General features: G+C 39.3%; 2 protein-coding genes across 8 annotated transcripts; both read left to right on the top strand.

Moving 5' to 3' along the window:
• The first annotated feature begins 1,811 nt into the window (after window positions 1-1,811).
• On the top strand, window positions 1,812-20,179 carry LOC118822419 (F-box only protein 6-like). 4 transcript variants are annotated; one of them, XM_036591464.1, is made up of 7 exons: window positions 1,812-1,887; window positions 13,317-13,649; window positions 13,743-13,992; window positions 16,323-16,437; window positions 16,668-16,763; window positions 16,860-16,995; window positions 19,620-20,179. In XM_036591464.1, the coding sequence occupies exons 2-7, from the start codon at window positions 13,593-13,595 to the stop codon at window positions 19,764-19,766; spliced, it is 801 nt and encodes a 266-aa protein (XP_036447357.1). In that variant the 5' UTR covers window positions 1,812-1,887; window positions 13,317-13,592; the 3' UTR covers window positions 19,767-20,179. The 4 variants fall into 4 exon arrangements, with proteins under 4 accessions (XP_036447357.1, XP_036447360.1, XP_036447358.1 ...); XM_036591467.1 differs by lacking the exon at window positions 1,812-1,887 and adding an exon at window positions 7,103-7,225 and having other exon boundaries at window positions 13,526-13,649; XM_036591465.1 differs by lacking the exon at window positions 1,812-1,887 and having other exon boundaries at window positions 13,076-13,386; window positions 13,526-13,649.
• Window positions 1,910-13,625, top strand: LOC118822418 (F-box only protein 6-like). Of its 4 annotated transcripts, none has more exons than XM_036591460.1 (7): window positions 1,910-2,164; window positions 2,258-2,507; window positions 3,469-3,583; window positions 3,814-3,909; window positions 4,006-4,141; window positions 7,226-7,314; window positions 13,526-13,625. In XM_036591460.1, the coding sequence occupies exons 1-7, from the start codon at window positions 2,108-2,110 to the stop codon at window positions 13,587-13,589; spliced, it is 807 nt and encodes a 268-aa protein (XP_036447353.1). In that variant the 5' UTR covers window positions 1,910-2,107; the 3' UTR covers window positions 13,590-13,625. The 4 variants fall into 4 exon arrangements, with proteins under 4 accessions (XP_036447353.1, XP_036447354.1, XP_036447352.1 ...); XM_036591461.1 differs by having other exon boundaries at window positions 7,226-7,375; window positions 13,526-13,618; XM_036591459.1 differs by lacking the exon at window positions 13,526-13,625 and adding an exon at window positions 9,598-9,765.
• Window positions 20,180-23,459: the final 3,280 nt, after the last annotated feature.

Genomic DNA, 23,459 nt, shown 5'->3' with positions numbered 1-23,459 from the left:
ATCAACTGTGTTTCAGCTTTTTGGATGAATCACATTTATGACGTCTTCTCTTTAACTGTAATTATAAAAATGTCAAAACTTCAGAGAAATATGTTTCTTTAGCATCCACTCGGGTCTAACTATATTTTCCAAAGGTTAGCAATTTTAAAGTCTAAATTAAAACACAGAAAATCATACATGTTGACTAATATAAATATATAAATATACAAATATTAAATATTTTTATCTGTTACTGTTATGCCCAAGAAATGACATAGGAGCATCCCTAAGTGTCAACACTCATTAAGAATGCGGAGATCTGTTCAAATCGACATCACAGTAATGTAACAACAAAACTGACCATTTGACCAAATTCCTTAATCTTCAAGTTCATTAAGCTACTGAAATCCACAGTGGTTTCAGGCCAGTGGGACGCATGCGCAGTAAGACAGTGCGATTGTGCCATGTAAACAAAGTCCTTATAGGAAAGTCGCGCGTTATGAGCATCACATTCATATTTAAACCAGTGGCCGGTCTCCTGATTTATAACGTCTCTGATGTAAACAGCGACTGTTTGTGCTGGTTGTATGTGTCGTCATGCGTATTACCATTCAGGAAGGGACATCACTGCCAATATACGAATCAACCACCGGTTAAACCATAAACCAAAACACATTACAAAACCATCAGAAACACAAAGAAAAACATAATAGTTGCTATGGATTTTTCCAGCAGGGATACATTCAAAAACTAAAATTAGTTTTAGCCTAAAGCTTAATATTAAGCTCAGTTTAAGCTGCTTGAGGTAAAAGTTTTATTCCTGCACATGTAATGTAAGTGTACACATAAAGCCCTGTATTAAGGGTCAGTTAATTGAATTACGTCTACATAACCCATTCGCTTGTTAATATGGTTAATGAAAATTGCTTATCATTTAAAACAAAATTCATAAATTTTTCTCTCTCACTGCCTTCTTCAGTCCACTGCTCCTCCCACAATCCTCCGAGCAGAAGTCCAGTACAACACTAAAGCTAAACTTGCAAACATCCAATACTGAGAAGATTATTAGTTTAATCATTCCTTTAAGAAACGCAGTAATTCTGAGATTAATAACTGATCATCACATTGATTTATCAGTCTACTCAGGCTTTAGCAGAGCTCAGTAACACTGAGATTAATAACTGATCACATCATTGATTTATTAGTCTACTCAGGCTTTAGCAGAGCTCAGTAACACTGAGATTAATAACTGTTCATCACATTGATTTATCAATCTACTCAGGCTTTAGCAGAGCTCAGTAACACTGAGATTAATAACCGATCACATCATTGATTTATCAGTCTACTCAGGCTTTAGCAGGATTCTAACGGCTGATTCTAAAATAGTTCATAAACAAACATTGATGGTGTTTCTTTTTGCATTCTCCTACATTGTAAAACGTAACTGAATTCTAAATATTGCCTTAACAAAATCTAACTTGGACTGAATACAGATACTAATCAACGGTGTTGTTTTCAATCCTTCCAAAGGACCGTGCTCTCTTTTGGCCTTATTCATTGTGGTGGCAGTTCATTGTCAACACTCAACTGTGCTCTTACCCAAGTGGTTAGTTGGTATAAATTGGTCTTAAAATTGTTTCCGATCATTTATAATATGGCATAGCTCTACTAGCATATATTGCAAATTTCAGTTAACATCTTTATTCCCATCTGTAGAACATACACCAGCATGACAACACTATTATACCATGCATATGTATGGTGCAATGCACAGTGTGCAAATATTTTGAAGATCTACTGGCAAAAATATAGCAAGTATAATCTTTTCAGAAGGCAGTCTCTCCAGCAGTGTTTGTTTTTTTTTTGGTTTACATTCTTTCCTGCAGTTACGTAAGTCTGGGAGAGCAGGTCTGAGTCCCCCAGCTGAACATAGCAGTGGGGCGTAGCTCACAGGAACGCGCCACACACTAATAGAAAGTGCAAGAAACAGTGTGACCGGTTTCCACCTGGAAGAGTTTGTGATCTGTTTTTGCTAGATCTTTGTAAACGTGTCCCTTTCAGGGTCAGAAAGAAGCTGCCGAGTTGTCATTCTGCCCCAGCAGTGCGAGATAAGAGAGATATTTAGTCAATGAAGAGGCGGAGCCAGAGGATGGGTCGGTCAGCGAGTAGTTCAGATGGACAAGATGTAAGTTTGAACAGCCTGTTGATTCTGTATTGACTGAGTGAAGCTCTTAGCAGCTGTAAAGAAATGTCTTCTTCTTCTTGTCCACTGTCTCAGTGTCCAGGTCTGCCTGTTGCTGTTATCGAGAAGATCATTCTGAACCTCCCCACTGACCAGGCTCTGCGTGTGTGCCGCCTGGTGTGTCACGAGTGGAAGGAGGTGGTGGACAGCGCTTCATTCTGGAGAGAGAAGTGCCGCAGAGAAGGGCTGAAACCCCGCACCGTTGACAGAAGCGCCAGAGACTGGCAGCTCTTCTACTGGCTGTGTAAAAAACGAAGGAACCTTCTGAAGAACCCCAAAGCCGAAGGTGAACAGAACATCATGTTATCAGCACAGCAGCCGATTAAGGTCAATGTGGTGCACTCGTACAGATCACTTGACTCAGTGGTCACCAAACCCTCCACTTTCCCCCAGACTTTAGTTCCAACCTGCGTCTAACATGCCACTCCGGTGTTCAGAGGTGTAAAATTCAGGTCCAGACAGTAAAAATCCTTCCCAGGATTTTGTTCCAACTGCCTGGACAGCTCTGCTGGTGGTTTGATCTAACTAGAGAAGCCAGGCCGTTTTTACTTTCTGGACCTGAATTTTACATCTCTGCCCATGTTGCCTAACACCAATGCATCCGATCCAGCCAAGCTAGGACTTCTGAAGTAGTTCAGTAGCTGGAGCAGGTGTCGCAGATGGTGGTTAGAACAAACCTCTGCAGGAAGCTGGATCTCCAGGACCAGGCTGGTGACCACTGCTTTGACGTATTCAAATCAGACACTGGGCATAGGGACCTTTGGCTCGTGTTCAGCTGCATGCCTCGTTCTATTGGCAGTGCTTTTCGAGGGAGATTATACAAGCTGTAAGCGCAACTGAACGCCTGTGTCAGCAACCAGCACACCTAAAACAGCTGATTTCACTCATTAGAAGGGGTCTGTTGATACTTTTGGACACAGTGTACATTGATTGGTCTCAGCAAAATGGCTGGTGGATTGAAATCGTGCCAGACTGAATCCATCTTTTTCCAAGTCATTTTGTGTCAATTGTTTTAGTCCATTCATCATGGAATTTACATACAATGTAAAGGGTAACAGGTATTTTTAAATTATGTCAAAAACTGAAATACGTAAAAAAATTGAGATGTGAGCTTTGCGATATGACATTCGGAATGGTTTTTACCAACTTTGTACCAAGACGGACACTAATAACCTGCAAAATCTCAAATTATTGGCTTGTTACTGTAATATTGCTACTAATTATGTCAACAATGTTTTCTTGTCCAGAGAATTATAGAGGCTGGGACATCATAGAAAGTGGAGGGGACAAGTGGAATATAGAAGGAATTTTGGCACCTCATCCGGATGAAACAGTAACAAAATGCTTTGTTACCTCTTACTTGTAAGTTTTACACTTGAAAACTTCAAAAATCACTGATCATCTTCGTGACACATAGAGATAAGAGGCTCCGCCTTTCATATGAACTATTATGTGATGTTACATTAAAGTGCATGAAAGGATTATAAAGCCTGAAGCCATCAAGTGAAGCTTGATATAAAAATGTCTGTGTACAGCCTTTGAGCAGTAGAAGCCTATTATTCAGCAATAATAAAGCATGTTTCATATCTCAGCCCATGTATGAAGAGGCAGCTGATCAACTTGCAACAAGAGGGATACAGTCCTGCGCTCCTTGATGAAATGCAGCCTGACATCATCATATCAGATTGGTAAGCTTTAACTCAGCCTTCCTTTATTCCTTCTCCTGTCACAAGTGGCATGTTAATTATATGCTTTTTAAAAAAAATCACCTTCCTCTTGTACAGGTATGCTCCGAGGTGGGACTGTGGTAGTGAATATGAGATCTGTGTAGAGTTGCTCAATCACAAGAAGAAGGCGATTCAAACCTTCCAACCTGAGCCCGTCACCTTTCCACAGTGGAATGATCAGCAGTGGAACCAGGTAAATGTTTAATCCTCTAAACCAGAATCTTTGGGTTTCCACCCAACACAATATATCGCTGCTGTCAGAAGAAAACCTCGTATCTCCATTTTTGTCATTTTTCAGTTTTTGAAATAATTTGAAAATGCCTGTTTTCCTTTACATTGCGTGTAAATTTCATGATGAATGGATCAAAAGAAACAACCCAAATTTATCATCGTCGTTAACCGCTTAGTCCAGATAGTGTCGCGGTACCAGCTGGGAGAGCAGAGAATCCCAGACGACCCTGTCCCCCGCAACTTCCTCCAGCTCATTCCCAGGGACCCCAAGCTGTTCCCAGGCCAACCTGGAGATATAATCCCTCCAGCGGGTCCTAGGACGACCCCAGGGTCTTGTCCCGGTAGGCCGTGCCTGGTACACCCCCACCGTGAGGCGTCCAGGGGCATCCGGATCAGTTGCCCGAACCACCTCAGCTGGCTCCTCTCAATGCGGAGGAGTGGCGGCTCTAGCTCCTCACCCTATCAAATAGAGTGTAGCCGCCACCCTGCAGAGAAGCTCATTTCCGCCGCTTTTATTCACGATCTCATTCTTTCAGTCATTACCCATAGCTCATGACCATAGGTGAGGGTCAGGATGTAGACCGACCGACCGACCCTCTTCACCACTACAGTCCAGTACAGCGACCGCATTACTGCTGCCGCCTGTCCCAGCCTGCGGTCGATCTCACGATCCCTCTTCCCATCACTCCTGAACAAGACCCCGAGATACTTAAACTCCTCCACCTGGGGCAAGTCCTTTCCCCCTACCTGGAGTGGGCGTGCAATCCTTTTCCGGGCTAAGAAAATGACTTGGAAAAAAGTCTGGTTCCATTGAGTTATATTAAAACTAAAGTAGTTTTTTCCTTCTTCTGTAAAGTTACCATTTTCGAGATACAAGGTTTTCTTCCGACAGCAGCGACATGCTCTGCTATATTTACAAGAGGAACACAACTTTTTGAGTTTTTGTTTTTTGGAAAGAAAATTTTCTGTTCATCATGAAAAAAATAACATTCAGGTAAAACAAGCAATAATTCAGTCATTGAGATGTGAACAGGCATTAAAAGTGGCCTGATATGAAATGGTGCATTATAGAGAAACTTGACAAGTTTTGTTTTCTTTACCATGGTTGTGATAAGAACCATGGGTTGCCATGTGTGCAATATAAATGTAGCCATTTATTTACTATCCAAAATGACCATTGTCAACAATGTAGGTTCAATGAGAAGGTAGTGGAGAAGGTAGTACAACAGAAGAAAAGCAACAAAAACACCCAAAGGCATAAGGCTAGGCGTCTTTTAATAGTTAAATAGTTTAACTGATGGTAGCGCAAGTTATAGTTTGTTCCCTAGTGTCGTAAAGTCCCACCGAGGTAGTTGGTACAGCCTGTAGTGTGGCTCATTTGTCACTAACGTTAACTGTTGTGTACAGTGATAGTTCAACAGTTGTGATTTTGTAGTTAGGAGCAGGGAAAACCCAGAAAAATTCATGATTCGTCAGGCTGTGTGTTGAATCTCTTCACAGGTGCAAAAATAGGGAAAAGCTTGTTTCATATGTTTAATTTCAAGATCATGCAAAGTGTTCACAATGGCCAAAACCATCAAATAAGTTGCAGAAAAGGCCACCAATAAAAAAGAACAAGCTTAAGCTGGACAGTGGTGACCTCAAAATCAGTTTCATTCACATTATAAGTCTGAGAAGCCTGTCAAACTGCCCCAACTAAAGGCCCAGCTAAATACAGGTAGAAGCACATACGCTTCAGCATTAGCTATTCAGAGGAGATCATGTTAAACTGGCTCAACTGGAAGAGTCGCAGCACAGAAACCACTGTTGCAGAAAGTCAGCATGTGAAGTATTTTAGTCTGACTAAAACAAATTTGTAAGCTATAGTTGGTTACAGTTGGCTAAATACTTGACATTAAGACTAAGACTTACTACTCAGCCCAGTTTCCTTCAGCATTTCTCTAACAATAGTCGGTTTGAAAGTCTTCCAGTTGGGCCAGTTTCTGTGCTGAAGATCTTCCATTGATCAGTTTTGGGGTGATTTTACCATCTTTACATTAAAATTCCACTTATTTCTCAAAATTTCTGTGGAATTCAAGTCATTAAGATGTAAACAGTCATTCAGAGCAGTTTAATGTGAAACGAAACCACTGTGGAGAAAGTTACCAAGTCAGAATTATTTACAGTGGTGGTGACAGGAACCAGATATCTGAAGAATTTAATGTTTCTAAAAGCTCCCTCACAGACAGTTATTACACAAAATGGTTACAAATATGCTGCCGGATGTCAGAGACGTTGTTTTACAGTAGTTTGTAGGTAAAGTTTTGGCCTAAATCATATTTTTGTAAATTCAGTCATGATGGAGAGGTTTGTGTGGGGCATTATGTGGCAAAATTGTCCCCAAAGAAAACAAAACTTATTTTTTCAGATTTTATTTATTATTATTATTATTATTATTATTTTATTATATATATATTTTTTTACTATAATCAATATCAAAAGCTCAGGAGACACTTGCAGATTCACTGGTCATTTTGGATAGTAAAATAAAACTTATGTTTGTACCAAAACACTCTGAACGGCTTTATTTACATACATTTATTTATTTACTTTAATTACATCTATAGCTGAAGCTCAAAGCAAAGCAAAGTAAGTCTGTGTTTTCATTTATATTAAATTTGTGAGCCTACACTAGTACATTAGCACATACTGAGACATATTTACAGACAAGATGATAAAATGGCCTTAAAATGTTGTGGCTCCCAAGGTGGTTTGATTTTTGTTGAAAGGACAAACCGGTTCCTCTTAACATTTGGGTTGCCGACCCCTGGCTTAGTGCAAAGGCCACCCCGGGTCTGAAGCACACCCAACATTATACAAGTGTTCTTCTGCACATTGTGTGCAATTGCACATTTCCACCAGAGATGTCGCCAAATCCCCAAATCTTACATAACACAGGTTTAAACATCGTCATTATTATTGTTGAAATGTCTTTTGCTGGGTGATTAGCTAAACTTGATGTCCTGCCTGATATCCTCCTCTTCTCTCTCTTGGTGTTTTATTTTAGGTGAGTCATGTCTTCAGTGACTATGGACCAGGAGTTCGCTATGTCCAGTTCACTCACGGCGGGAGAGACAAAATGGGCTGGGCTGGCTGGTATGGAATTCGCGTCACTAGCAGCAGTGTGGAAATCTACCCATCAGAAGAAGCTTAGTGTGTGCGCTAATATTCTATATTATTATTATTCCACTCCTGTAGATAGCAGATACATTATCTCTTGAGTACTTGTAGTTAGTCCATGCACTTGTGATTTTGTACTAAAAATTCTTGACCAGAATTCTGGCTGCTCCATTGTTTATGTTGCCGAGATGTAGCCACTGATAGCCATGTAGACGGTCACTGCCTGCGATTCTCCTTCAACAAAACAGACAGACAGTTTCCTCCGAGTACGTCTGGCTCTTTATTCTAGATAAACACAGTTTCCTGCTCAGCCGTTTCAGCCGGTTCTTATACTAATAACAGGCTGGTGCTGATGTGCAGGAGAGACAGGGAGACTGAGTGTTTCTTTATGGGTGAATCGATATGAAAGTATAACTCCACCAACTCCTCACCGCCCCTCATTTAACACGAGGAGGTGCTGCCTTCACTTTGCAAAGCCTTTGGCCACAATATTGCGACCTTTCCTGGTATTAATGCCACTTTAATGTCGTAATTCTACAACTTTTTTCTTGAAATATTCTGACTTTATTCTTGAAGTCTACTATTTTTATTTTTACTAACAGTGGCCCTAAAACTCCGTCATAGAATACACTCTAACTGCACTTTGTAATATGTAAATTATAATGTAATCTATTTGATCATTAAAGGAAAATTCAACAGATTTTTCTAAGTTCCTGCATAGTTCAGTCATTGAGACGTAAACAAAGTAATTCAGAGTAGTTTGATGTGAAATGGTACACTGTAGAGAAATGTACCATTCATTACAGTGGTGGTGACAGGAACCAGGAGTTATGATGTCTACAACACAAATATAGCCGTTTTATTTACTGTCCAAGACTTGCCCAGTTCTTCTCAGCTTTTATATGTAGAGGTGTTAGTGGGACAATTTGTTATAAATTTGAAAAATTAAGTTATTTTTGGGAAATGTTTTGCCTGTTTAGCTTTCACAGTTATTAAACACCTAAGACGTCTGGTTCCCACCACCACTTTGAACAATTCTGTTTTGGTCATTTTTTGTGTAATGCAATATTTCACAGCAAAACACTCTGAATGACTTTATTTACATTTTAACCATTTAATTATGCTGAAATTTTGGAAATTGATTATATTTTCCTGTTGATTTCAAAAATGAAAAATATGTTAATATAGAGGTTTGCAGACATGATGAAGCATTGGGGGGTTGTCAGTTTGGATTCACTGTTTTCATAAAAAAACAGTTGTGCTGCGGATAAATGTAGGAAATTATTCAGTTGTAAACATCCACTACTGAGAAGATTATTAGTTTGATCAGTCCTTTAAAAAAGCTCAGTATTGCTGAGATTAATAACTGATCATCACATTGATTTATCAGTCTACTCAGGCTTTAGGAGAGCTCAGTAACACTGAGATTAATAACTGATCATCACATTGATTTATCAGTCTACTCAGGCTTTAGCAGAGCTCAGTAACACTGAGATTAATAAGTGATCATCACATTGATTTATCAGTCTACTCAGGCTTTAGGAGAGCTCAGTAACACTGAGATTAATAACTGATCATCACATTGATTTATCAGTCTACTCAGGCTTTAGCAGAGCTCAGTAACACTGAGATTAATAAGTGATCATCACATTGATTTATCAGTCTACTCAGGCTTTAGCAGAGCTCAAAAACACTGAGATTAATAACTGATCATCACATTGATTTATCAGTCTACTCAGGCTTTAGCAGAGCTCAGTAACACTGAGATTAATAACTGATCACATCATTGATTTATCAGTCTATTCAGGCTTTAGCAGAGCTCAAAAACACTGAGATTAATAACTGATCGTCACATTGATTTATCAGTCTACTCAGGCTTTAGCAGAGCTCAGTAACACAGAGATTAATAACTGATCACATCATTGATTTATCAGTCTACTCAGGCTTTAGCAGAGCTCAGTAACACTGAGATTAATAACTGATCACATCATTGATTTATCAGTCTACTCAGGCTTTAGCAGAGCTCAGTAACACTGAGATTAATAACTGATCACATCATTGATTTATCAGTCTACTCAGGCTTTAGCAGGATTCTAACGGCTGATTCTAAAATAGTTCATAAACAAACATTGATGGTGTTTCTTTTTGCATTCTCCTAACATGTAAAACGTAACTGAATTCTAAATATTGCCTTAACAAAATCTAACTTGGGCTGAATACAGATACTAATCAACGGTGTTGTTTTCAATCCTTCCAAAGGACCGTGCTCTCTTTTGGCCTTATTCATTGTGGTGGCAGTTCATTGTCGACACTCAACTGTGCTCTTACTCAAGGGACCTCACACTGATGCTTCTGTTATTGCACTAAACATCACTGTCTGAACATCGGCTATCTGTTTCATCTTTCCTATGTATAGAATATTCAGTGTTCTACAGCTCTTTATTACTTGGTTCAGGTATGTTAGCAGTGCTGCTGGAGTTCAAGACCTTTGGATTGCACTGTTGTTCAATTTTTCTGCCTTAGTTGGTATAAATTGGTCTTAAAATTGTTTCCGATCATTTATAATATGGCATAGCTCTACTAGCATATATTGCAAATTTCAGTTAACATCTTTATTCCCATCTGTAGAGCATACACCAGCATGACAACACTATTATACCATGCATATATATGGTGCAATGCACAGTGTGCAAATATTTTGAAGATCTATTGGTTAAAATAGCAAGTATATTCTTTTCAGAAGGCAGTTGTGTTTTTTCTTGTAATATTGAGAAAACAAGTCCTCTACAGTAGTCTTAATATATATATTACATATATACATATATACACCGATCAGGCATAACATTATGACCACCTTTTTGTGTCTATGCCCATTGTTCATTTTATCAGCTCCACTTACTATATAGGTGCACTTTGTAGTTTGTAGTACAATTACAGACTGTAGTCCATCTGTTTCTCTGCATACTTTGTTAGACCCCTTTTACTCTGTTCTTCAGTGGTCAGGACCCCCATGGACCCTCACAGAGCAGGTACTATTTGTGTGGTGGATCATTCTCAGCACTGCAGTAACACTGATGTGGTGGTGGTGTGTCAGTGTGTGCTGCGCTGGTACGAGTGGATCAGACACAGCAGTGCTGCCGGAGTTTTTAAACATAGTACCTGCTCTGTGAGGGTCCATGGGGGTCCTGACCACTGAAGAACAGGGTAAAAGGGGTCTAACAAAGTATGCAGAGAAACAGATGGACTACAGTCTGTAACTGTAGAACTACAAAGTGCACCTATATAGTAAGTGGAGCTGATAAAATGGACAATGAGTGTAGAAACAAGGAGGTGGTCATAATGTTATGCCGGATTGGTGTATATATAATATATGTATGTGTGTGTGTGTGTGTGTGTGTGCGTGTGTGTGTGTGTGTGTGTGTGTGTGACCCCTGTGGCTAGCTTAAAGGGGAAGGAACTCCACCAATTTTTAAAATTTCTACATAATTAAATGATTGACATGTAAACAGAGTCATTCAGAGTGGTTTAATGTAAAATGCTCTGTTCTAGAAAAACTTAGCGAGTCAAAGTCGTTCACAGTGGTGGTGATAGGAACCAGACGTCCACCTCAAAATGCTCCCCCACAGAAAGTTATCACATGAAATATCGCTATTTTACCTTCATTAACATTCAATATAAAACATGTGTAGGTAGGTTCCCTACCCCAAATATAGCTCCTGGTGGCTGTATTTGTGTTGTGGCACCCCCTGGTTCCTATCACCAGAAATCAGAGTGTCTACCATGAACCATTTTACACAACAAACCACTTTGAATGACTTTGTTTACATCTTAATGATTTAATAATGAAGAAACTTTGAAAAATCGATGGAATTCCCTTTTAATAATATACCTCAAAACAGCCTTTTAATATTAACCTACACACAGCCTGCATTAGAGCCCTAACATGATTAAGACATGGCAATAGCAAGTAAACAATCAAACTGAATTGTAATTTATGTAGTTATTTCTCTACTTATTTGTTTGTCTGTTTATTCATAATTTAAACTATTTTTGTGTGTGGAGTCCATTCATTTTTTGCACCAGGGCCTACAGCATCCTAGTTACACCAGTGCCCTTATCAGTAGATGAGAAGGTGAAGAGAGTATCAAAGGGTTAAAGGATATTAAACTGTGTACATGTACAGAGATTCTAGTCATGGCAATGCAGTGCACACTTGTTTACTTAACACTAACCGAAAGCAGTCGGCAAAGTCAAGTAACCAAAAACAAAAAACAAAACAAACAAACAATTTTAAAAAATGGGAGGGGGGTGGGGGGTGGGGGGTAGGGGAGTAACACAATTACAGCTCCCTAAGGTCTTTCAAACCATTTTCATAAATGTATTTTTTGTGCGCTCTAAGGTACTAAAATAGTACATGAGCTCCTTATGAAAAATGTAAAAAGACAGTGTTTTCATATACCTTGTGTATGAAAACATTTCCTGAATTTGTGAAACAAACAGTATCCTATTGAAACAGCTTCTAAGAAAGTTATTGGAAAGTTTTGCATTTAAAAAATGCTACCCCTTGTAGTATGGAGGACCAGATTTGCCAAACCGATAAATAAATAACATTAAAAAATAAATGGCTTAGTAAATTAATCAAAAAATAAAAAACTAAAGTATATATTGCTTATTGTGATTGTAATTATACACATACTTCCTTTTTCTGCAGTTATATATTTCTCAATTTATTTACTTCTGTACTATTTATTTTTTGTATTAATATATTTTTTCCATATCTATATTTTTAACAATTGTTCTCTTTATTAATTGATTCAGGTATTCATTTATTTATTTTTTCATAAATTCATTTACTTAATTCTGTATTTCGTCGTTCATATGATAATTAGGGGGCGTGGTTTTCACGTTCAGGCTTAGCAATCAAGCCCAGGAGGAGAAGAGCTGATTAAACTGCTCTTTCACTCCATAAAGAGCTGCAGTGCCACAGACAGACAAACCTGCCGATAAATAACTCTCGATGCCTCCACAGGCCGTATGTGAGAAGTGTGTCTGAGTGATCTGAAATTTGCAGAAAAAGACGATGAACCATCTCCTCCAAAGTTCTGAACACTACTGGGTCGACCTCTGAACCAGCAGAGGCAGCAAAATGGACCAAACTGTCCCCACAGCCTCCAACAGAAGAGTCAATAATCCGGACCTGCATTTTCAGCCAGATCAGCCGAGACTCTCAGATCTCTGACTGTCTGCTGCTGTAAGAAGACACCACTGCACTGTCTGGTACTTCGTTACCGCTGAGAGAGCAAGACATGAACAATCGATCTACAGAATGTGACATCGATCAACCAATAGGAATATTAAGACGCTGTGACATCATTGACTGACAGCCCCTTTATTAGCATAAGGACAAGGAAATACAGAAATAAATAAATATAGAAATTAATGGTTATGGAAACAATATAAAATGAACAGAAAAACAGAAAAAATGTAATAAAGAGACATATAAATAACAAAAAAAATTACTAAGAAGGGAAAATTACTAAATAGACATATAAATAAATGCAGACACATTATTTCAGATGAGATTTAATTTATTAATATATTAATTGTTGTGTATATTTATTTATGTTTAGATTTATCATTATTCTTTGCAATTCTTCTTCATATATTAATTTACTAAGTCATTTATATTTAATTTTATTTATTTTTCCATTTGGACAGAATGGATGTGCCGGGATTTAGCTGGGGTTTGTTTTGAACCCGGCTGGAGAGGAGAGCAGGATTTAACTGACTGGTTGTTTTTACAGTCATTGGCTGTTTCTGAAGACTCCAGCACTGTAGGAGGCAGCAGAGGTACAAAGAGCAGGAATGAGAAGACGATGAAAGAAAAAGAAGAGAAAAAAGACGACGAAGGGAGTTGACACTTGTTTTGTTTTTTGGTTTACATTCTTTCCTGCAGTTACGTAAGTCTGGGAGAGCAGGTCTGACTCCCCCAGCTGACCATAGCAGTGGGGCGTAGCTCACAGGAACAGTACTGGACTTCAGACACCCGTTAGTTCAAAGTAACCTGATAACACACACAGCACGCGCCACACACTAATCGAAAGTGCAAGAAACAGCGCGAGCGGTTTCCACCTGGAAGAGTTTGTGATCTGTTTTTGCTAGATCTTTGTAAACGTGTCCCTTTCAGGGTCAGAAAGAAGCTGCCGAGCTGCCATTCTGCCCCAGCAGTGCGAGATAAGAGAGATATTTAGTCAATGAAGAAGAGGAGACGGAGGATGGGTCAGTCAGCGAGTAGTGCAGATGGACAAGATGTAAGTTTGAACAGCCTGTTGATTCTGTATTGACTGAGTGAAGCTCTGAGCAGCTGTAAAGAAATGTCTTCTTCTTCTTGTCCACTGTCTCAGTGTCCAGGTCTGCCTGTTGCTGTTATCGAGGAGATCATTCTGAACCTCCCTGCTGACCAGGCTCTGCGTGTTTGCCGCCTGGTGTGTCGCGAGTGGAAGGCGGTGGTGGACAGCGCTTCATTCTGGAGAGAGAAGTGCCGCAGAGAAGGGCTGAAACCCCGCACCGTTGACAGAAGCGCCAGAGACTGGCAGCTCTTCTACTGGCTGTGTAAAAAACGAAAGAACCTTCTGAAGAACCCCAAAGCCGAAGGTGAACAGAACATCGCGTTATCAGCACAGCAGCCGATTAAGGTCAATGTGGTGCACTCGTACAGATCACTTGACTCAGTGGTCACCAAACCCTCCACTTTCCCCCAGACTTTAGTTCCAACCTGTGTCAAACATGCCACTCCTGTGTTCAGAGGTGTAAAATCCAGGTCCAGAAAGTAAAAATCCTTCCCAGGATTTTGTTCCAACTGCCTGGACAGCTCTGCTGGTGGTTTGATCTAACTAGAGAAGCCAGACCGTTGGAACAAAATCCTGGGAAGGATTTTTACTTTCTGGACTTGAATTTTACATCTCTGCCCATGTTGCAGAACACCAACGCATCCGATCCAGCCAAGCTGGATCTCCAGGACCAGGCTGGTGACCACTGCTTTGACATTTTCAAATCAGGCCTATTTAGAGGGGAAATTGCACCAGATGTTCATTAGTTCTGCATGACTCAGTCGCTAAGATGTAAACGAAGTTATTCGGAGTAGTTTGAAGTGAAAAGCTCCATTCTAAAGAAACTTACCAACTCGGATTACTTCATAGTGGTGGTGACAGGAGCCAGGGGTCGCCATGTCTGCAGCACTAATGTTGCCATCTAATAACCGTTCGTGCCTCAGCGTCAGTTTTCAGCAGTTTCCGATTTTGTATGTGGATCAATTTTCACACTTGAATTTGTTTTTCATAGGAAGCATGAGTGCTTTCTTAACCCATGGCCATCAAAATAGCCTGTATGTGCAAAAGTTTGTAGACACCTGCTTGTCCAATGGTTCTTCTGAAATCAAGGGTATTAATAGGGGGTTTGGCCTTTGTTACGTCCCCTATCTAAATGTTACCAACGCCATAACAATCTAGGGGTCTGCAAGCAATGTAACATAAATAATCAGGCAGATACAGAAAAGTTCTGATAAAAAAAAGTAAATCTGTATTTAAGCATGGCAGTAAAGGGGTTATACAGAGAAAGAACATACAAACAAACTCACTAGAGCCACTAGTAACATCTTCAATATGATCAAAATAATGAACAAAACAAATCTCCTTATTAGCAACTAACTTAGTCTAACAAAACTAAGGAAAATAAACAACATTTACTAAGCTTAACTCCCTAAACAGGAGAAAAGAAGAAGCATAAATAAAGGCCACTCACCCCCACTATAGTGACAAGTTAGAAAACTGCTTACAGAGCATAGTCAGCTTTAGCTAGAGACATAGTTAAAGCACAGTTATAGGAGAACATTCCCAAGCTGTGTACAAAAGAAACAAATCCACGTCGGACCTAAAGAACGATTGTGAAACTATGGATCACCAGGTTTAAAAGTGGTACTAAAGCTTGTTACGAAATACAAACCCCAAAATCTGCCGTGGGCCACGAGGCGAAAACCCCACATGCAGTATCACGTCTCATCGCAGGCACTTTATAGTCACGAAGCCGTTACATCACCGCCAATCGCAACGCGCAGCAAGTCAGGCGACAACTTAAACTTAACCTAGACAGAGACGGACACAAGACAGAAGGGGCAGCACTGCAACATACAACAGCAGAGAGAAGGTCAAACAAGAGTGAACATTTTCACAATCAGAAAAATATTACGTCTGGGACGTAACACCTGTCATCCCAGTAGTATGTGATGGTGCTCCATCATTCCAGAGTACAAAGTTCCACTGCTTCACAGCCCAGTGCTGAGGGGCTTCATACCCCACCTAGCCCCTGCTAGACACTGGGCATAGGGACCTTTGGCTCGTGTTCAGCTGCATGCCTCGTTCTATTGGCAGTGCTTTTCGAGGGCGATTATACAAGCTGTAAGCGCAACTGAACGCCTGTGTCAGCAACCAGCGCACCTAAAACAGCTGATTTCACTCATTAGAAGGGGTCTGTTGATACTTTTGGACACAGTGTACATTGATTGGTCTCAGCAAAATGGCTGGTGGATTGAAATCGTGTCAGACTGAATCCACTGAGTAAAACAAGAAAGCAAATCGCTGTTGTCGGAAGAAAACCTCCAAAATGGTAACTTTACAGGAGAAGGGAAAAACCTACTTTACTTTTAATGTAAGTCAGTGGGACCAGACTTTTGTCCAAGTCGTTTTGGGTGAATTCTTTTAGTCCATTCATCATGAAATTTACATACAATGTAAAGGGTAACAGGTATTTTTAAATTATGTCAAAAACTTGAGATATGAGGTTTTCTTCCGACAACAGCGATATGACATTCGGAATGGTTTTTACCAACTTTGTGCCAAGACGGACACTAATAACCTGCAAAATCTCAAATTATTGGCCTGTTACTGTAATATTGCTACTAATTATGTCAACAATGTTTTCTTGTCCAGAGAATTATAGAGGCTGGGACATCATAGAAAGTGGAGGGGACAAGTGGAATATAGAAGGAATGTTTGTGCCTCATCCGGATGAAACAGTAACAAAATGCTTTGTTACCTCTTACTTGTAAGTTTTACACTTGAAAACTTCAAAAATCACTGATTATCTTCGTGACACATAAAGATAAAAGGCTCCGCCTTTCATATGAACTATTATGTGATGTTACATTAAAGTGCATGAAAGGATTATAAAGCCTGAAGCCATCAAGTGAAGCTTGATATAAAAATGTCTGTGTACAGCCTTTGTGCAGTAGAAGCCTATTATTCAGCAATAATAAAGCATGTTTCATATCTCAGCCCATGTATGAAGAGGCAGCTGATCAACTTGCAACAAGAGGGATACAGTCCTGCGCTCCTTGATAAAATGCAGCCTGACATCATCATATCAGATTGGTAAGCTTTAACTCAGCCTTCCTTTATTCCTTCTCCTGTCACAAGTGGCATGTTAATTATATGCTTTTTAAAAAAAATCACCTTCCTCTTGTACAGGTATGCTCCGAGGTGGGACTGTGGTAGTGAATATGAGATCTGTGTAGAGTTGCTCAATCACAAGAAGAAGGCGATTCAAACCTTCCAACCTGAGCCCGTCACCTTTCCACAGTGGAATGATCAGCAGTGGAACCAGGTAAATGTTTAATCCTCTAAACCAGAATCTTTGGGTTTCCACCCAACACAATATATGCTATATCATATTTACAGGTGGAAAAAAACCTTTTTGAGTTGTCATTTTTAAGGCAAAAAGTTTACAGTTCAACAGAAAATAAAAACAACATTTGTGTAAAACAAGCAATAATTCAGTCATTGAGATGTAAACAGCCATTAAGAGTGATCAGATGTGAAATGGTGCATTATAGAGAAACTTGCGAAGACTTGCTTTCTTCACCCTGGTTGTGATGGGAACCGTGGGTTGCCATGTCTGCAATGTAAATGCCGTCATTTTGTTTATCATCCAAAATTATCAGTGAACCTACATGCTACCTGCATGTTGTTGTTGTCAGAAGAAAACCTCGTATCTCCAAAATGGTAACTTCACAGGAGAAGGAAAAAACATACTTTGCTTTTAATGTAAGTCAGTGGAACCAGACTTTATTCCAAGTCATTTTGGGCCGTTTCTTTTGGTCTGTTCATGAAATTTACACACAATGTAAAGGGCAACAGGTATTTTTAAATTATGTGAAAACCTGAAAAAAGATCTGAGGTTTTCTTTCAACAGCAGCGATGTGTAATGTTGGGAAAGTAGTGGCAAATCTGAAAAACTGGACACAGAGGTCATGGTTTGGTTCACACTGCAGTTTAGACATCATGGTTTAGTAGAAGTTTAGTACAACAAAGAACAAAACAAAAACACTAAAACGCATAAGGTTAGTTGTCTTTTAATAGTTAAATAGTTTAACTTATAGTAGCGCAAGTTATAATTTGTTCCACCTAGTGTCGTAAAGTCCCACCGAGGTAGTTGGTACAGCCTGTAGTGTGGCTCATTTGTCACTAACATTAACTGTTGTGTACAGTGATAGTTCAACAGTAGTGATTTTGTAGTTAGGAGCAGGGAAAACCCAGATTCATGATTCGTCAGGCTGTGTGTTGAATCTCTCCACATGTACAAAAATAGGGAAAAGCTTGTTTCATATGTTTAATTCCAAGATCATTTAAAGTGTTTGTATTCACAATGGCCCAAACCATCAAATAAGTTGCAGAAAAGGCCACCAATAAAAATGAACAAGCTTAAGCTGGACAGTGGTGACCTCAAAATCAGTTTCATTCACATCGTAAGTCTGAGAAACCTGTCAAACTGCCCCCAACTAAAGGCCCAGCTAAATACAGGTAGAAGTACATACGCTTCAGCGTTAGCTATTCAGAGGAGATCATGTTAAACTGGCCCAACTGGAAGAGTCGCAGCACAGAAACCACTGTTGCAGAAAGTCAGCATGTGAAGTATTTTAGTCTGACTAAAACAAATTTGTAAGCTTTTGTTGGTGATAGTTGACCTGTCCAGGGTGTATCCTGCCTTCCGCCCAATGACGGCTGGGATAGGCTCCAGCGTCCCACTGCGACCCAGAAGGATAAGCGGTTTAGATGATGTGTGTGTGTGTGTGTGTGTGTGTGTGTGTGTGTGTGTGTGTTGGTGACAGTTGGCTAAATACTTGAAATTAAGACTAAGACTAACTACTCAGCCCAGTTTCCTTCAGCATTTCTCTAACAATGGTTGGTTTGAAAGCACTAGGTCTTCCAGTTGGGCCAGTTCCTGTGCTGAAGTTCTTCCATTGATCAGTTTTGGGGTGACTTTACCATCTTTAAATCAAAATTCCTTTTATTTCTCAAAATTTCTGTGGAATTCAAGTCATTAAGACTTGAGTAAACAGTCATTCAGAGCAGTTTAATGTGAGAAGTGCCACTGTGGAGAAAGTTACCAAGGCAGAATTATTTACAGTGGTGGTGACAGGAACCAGATATCTGAAGAATTTAATGTTTCTAAAAGCTCCCTCACAGAACGTTATTACACAAAATGGTTACAAATACTCTGCCTGATGTCAGAGACGTTGTTTTACAGTAGTTTGTAGGTAAAGTTTTGGCCTAAATCATATTTTTGTAAATTCAGTCATGATGGAGAGGTTTGTGTGGGGCATTATGTGGCAAAATCGTCCCCAAAGAAAACAAAACAACTTTTTTTTTTTCAGATTTACCACTATTTTTACTATAATCAGTATCAAAAGCTCAGGAGATACTTGCAGGTTCACTGGTTATTTTGAATGGAGACTCTGAACGGCTTTATTTACATACATTTATTTATTTACTTTAATTACATCTATAGCTGAAGCTCAAAGCAAAGCAAAGTAAGTCTGTGTTTTCATTTATATTAAATTTGTGAGCCTACACTAGTACGTTAGCACATACTGAGACATATTTACAGACAAGATGATAAAATGGCCTTAAAATGTTGTGGCTCCCAAGGTGGTTTGATTTTTGTTGAAAGGACAAAACAGTTCTTCTTAACATTTGGGCTGCCGACCCCTGGCTTAGTGCAAAGGCCGCCCCGGGTCTGAAGCACACCCAACATTATACAAGTGTTCTTCTGCACATTGTGTGCAATTGCACATTTCCACCAGAGATGTCGCCAAATCCCCAAACCTTACATAACACAGCTTTAAACATCGTCATTATTATTGTTCAAATGTCTTTTGCTGGGTGATTAGCTAAACGTGATGTCCTGCCTGATATCCTCCTCTTCTCTCTCTTGGTGTTTTATTTTAGGTGACTCATGTCTTCAGTGACTATGGACCAGGAGTTCGATATGTCCAGTTCACTCACGGCGGGAAAGACACACAGTTCTGGGCTGGCTGGTATGGAATCCGGGTCACTAACAGCAGTGTGGAAATCTACCCAGCAGAAGAAGCTTAGTGTGTGCTCTCGCTTCTTTATTCAGCAAATGAATAGTAAATTCCTTCCCATAGATGTTTGTGCCTTCATGCAGCCAGCCTCACTTTACTATACTGTTGATAGAGGAAGCCAAAATATGACTTCAAATAATAATAATTCTTGTTATTTCTGTATTGTTGTTTTTTATATATATATATATATATATATATATATATATATATATATATATATATATAAATGTACCCACACGTACACAAGAGATAATGTATCTGCTATCTACAGGAGTGGAAAAATAATACTGTGTATATATGTATGTGTGTGTGTGTGTGTGTGTATATATATATATATATATCTGCTCCATTGTTTGTGTTCTTATTTATGTATGTATTGCATATATGAATATATATTACATTGAAATTTGTTTAACAATTCAACAAGACAGCTCCTAAATCCTAAAATTTTGTTTAAAGCTATATACTGAATACTGTGACGCTGTTTTAGGGTTAATAAAAAAAATTTAGGGTTAATAAAAGGGTTAATAAAAAAAATATATAATATTTTGAGAAAAAAAAATCGTAATATTTGGAGGATATAGTGGGCTAACTGTAGGGGGGCTAACTGTAGGGGGGCTGCCATAACGCGTTGGGGTCTCGGTTGCCGGAGCTCCACTCACTCCTGTCTCTTTGTGGATCATTTTGATCATCATTCTCACTGTCTGTGAAACTTCATGCCCTCTTTGAATGGTGTGGAGATGAAGCCCTGATAGCCGTGTAGACGACCCTGCCTGCGATTCTCCTTCAACAACACAGACAGACAGTTTCCTCAAGTCCGTCTGGCTCTTTATTCTAGATAAACCGTTTCCTGCTCAGCCGTTTCAGCCGGTTCTTATACTAATAACAGGCTGGTGCTGATGTGCAGGAGAGACAGGGAGACTGAGTGTTTCTTTATGGGTGAATCGATATGAAAGTGTAACTCCACCAACTCCTCACCGCCCCTCATTTAACACGAGGAGGTGCGGCTCCCCTTTGCAAAGCCTTTGGCCACAATATTGCAGTCTTTCCTGGTATTAATGCCACTTTAATGTCGTCATTCTCCTACTTTTTTCTCTAAATATTACGACTTTATTCTTGAAGTCTACTATTTTTATTTTTATTAAGTGGCCCTAAAACGCCATCATAGAATACACTCTAACTGCACTTTGTAATATGTAAATTATAATGTAATCTATTTGATCATTAAAGGTTCCTGCATAGTTCAGTCATTGAGACGTAAACAAAGTAATTCAGAGTAGTTTGATGTGAAATGGTACACTGTAGAGAAATGTAACACTCATTACAGTGGTGGTGACAGGAACCAGGAGTTATGATGTCTACAACACAAATATAGCCATTTTATTTACTGTCTAAGACTTGCCCAGTTCTTCTCAGCTTTTATATGTAGAGGTGTTAGTGGAAAAAAAATTTGAATTTTAGAAAAAAAATTATTTTTGGGAAATGTTTTGCCTGTTTAGCTTTCACAGATATTAAACACTTCAGACATCTGGTTCCTGCCACCACTTTGAACAATTCTGTTTTGGTAATTTTTTGTGTAATGCAATATTTCACAGCAAACCACTCTGAATGACTTCACTTACATTTTAACCATTTAATTATGCTGAAATTTTGGAAATTGATTACATTTCCCTGTTGATTTAAAAAATGTTTGATTTTTTTTTTCCATTTTTTTTCTTGAAAAATATGTTAATATTGAAGTTTGCGGACATGATAAAGCATATATTGGGGGGTTGTCAGTTTGGATTCGCTGTTTCCATTTAAAAAAAAACAGTTATGCTGCAGATAAATGTAGGAAATGATTCAGTTAAGATGCTACAGTAGGTTTCTATTCTAACTAATTTGCATGAAGCTTTAAAATGAAGAAATGTTAGGCATGTCTAGAATGATGAACAGAGCGTTGGAGATGATTCAGGAGTGACTGAGAAAGCTAAAAAGGAAGTTATTAAAAAAAATAACACCCAGAATGCCTTGTAGTTGAAAAGCGTTGATCAAATCTCAAGGCAGATAAATGTATCAGGAAGTTACTATGAATACATAAATACAGTTTTTTTTATCATTAAATAAAAATATCTTGCTGCTCCCAAAAACATAAATACTGAGTAAAACATCTTGAAATACTTTCTGGTGTCTAGTTTGTAATTTATTGTTACTGTTGAATGAAACTTTACTGTTCACAGGTCGTATTAGTAATTAAAGTGAACCTTAAAGTCAAATACTAAACATTTAAATAACTGCCTGCTCGTTTTCTCCATACGTGGAGGGTAGAGCTTCCCAGAATTCTCAAGACTGGTGCTGTTTTCCCCAGCTCTGTAGCCTAAGAGGAAAAAATATTGCTGCCTTCATGTTGCGTCAGAAATATTGTATTTACAAGATGAGCACATGAGCACTATTCACTACAAGGAAACCTGGGCTGTGTTCGAAATAGCCCACATACTGCTCGGGTACTGATTCTGCAGTATGTGACCAACTTTAATTTCTTTAGTACGCCAAAGATTCCCAGATGACGTACTGCTCTGGCAAATTTTCCAGTAGGCTGCCAGAACTATCTCTGTGATATCCTGCATCCCAAAATGCAGTGTGGCCTTTCTGGGAGGACGTAGCCTAAGAACTTGTAGGCTGCATCCGAAATGGCAGACTTAAGCAGTATGTACTAAATTCAGTCAATTCATTGAAGAAATATATACGTCCAGTATGCGAGTACACAGTATAGACCACTGTAGTCGTGTCGTCATTTTGTAGTCGGCTCCATGCTCTTATGCCCATATTAGGAACTCCGGGTCTGAGCTCCATTTCTCTATGGCCAGAATGAATAGGGTTTTCGAAAAATCGCCCCCTGTGTTAAATAAAAATGTCCAGAACCCGATACGTTTTGTCCTGTGAACATTCTTCTCTCAAATACCACTGGATTCCCTGAATTCTGAGGTTGTTAAATAGTTGGAATATGAATATTGCTACATGTGAGCTAAAGCTACTGCGCACTGAATTCACGTCATTTGACTTGCAGCCTCCTTAAGCGGGTTTTGGCAGTGGACCTTTCCATGTACAGACTGAGGGCAGGTGAAAAGAAGTCAGAACGAAATCAGCAGGTTTCCCTGCAGTTCTCTGTTCTTCATCTGATGCTCACTGAAACACGATAGATCTTTCCTTTCTGTACACAGCTTGATTTGAAAAGCTCTACAAACTTAACTGCACTTCAGTACAGACTCTGCTTAATATCACTGCTCACCCCTGGTTAGCTGATTTAGGTTATCAGAGTAATTATTATTTTAATCCTGGTTACATTTTCTGAGGACGTTTTCTCAGGACATTCCCCAGCTTCCTGTTTTCCCGTTCCACCTTAAATGGTGCAGCAGTTACGTTCGCAGCTGCTGCGCCATTTAAGGTGGAGCAGGAAAATTCACACAAGCAGCTGGTGAAAAAGCTGACTACAGCCTCGTAGAGAGCTGAAAGGCTTGATATGAGGAGGTTTTTCTATTTCTACTTGACAGCTGAGTAACTTATTTTTGCTGTTTCATAAAATCAACAGGCATGGCTGTAACTGCATGAGGACGCCGTGGTCTGGACCTTAGTAGTTTCAAATGTTTTTTTTTCCACTTTTCTCTCTCATGAGATTAAACGTAGAAACAGCCCCATTATGATAATACAGTTGTTTATTCAGGGG

The sequence above is a fragment of the Colossoma macropomum genome, unplaced genomic scaffold (genome assembly GCF_904425465.1).
Source record: "Colossoma macropomum unplaced genomic scaffold, Colossoma_macropomum, whole genome shotgun sequence".
NCBI lineage: Eukaryota > Metazoa > Chordata > Actinopteri > Characiformes > Serrasalmidae > Colossoma > Colossoma macropomum.
This window is presented reverse-complemented; position numbering and strand designations above follow the sequence as displayed.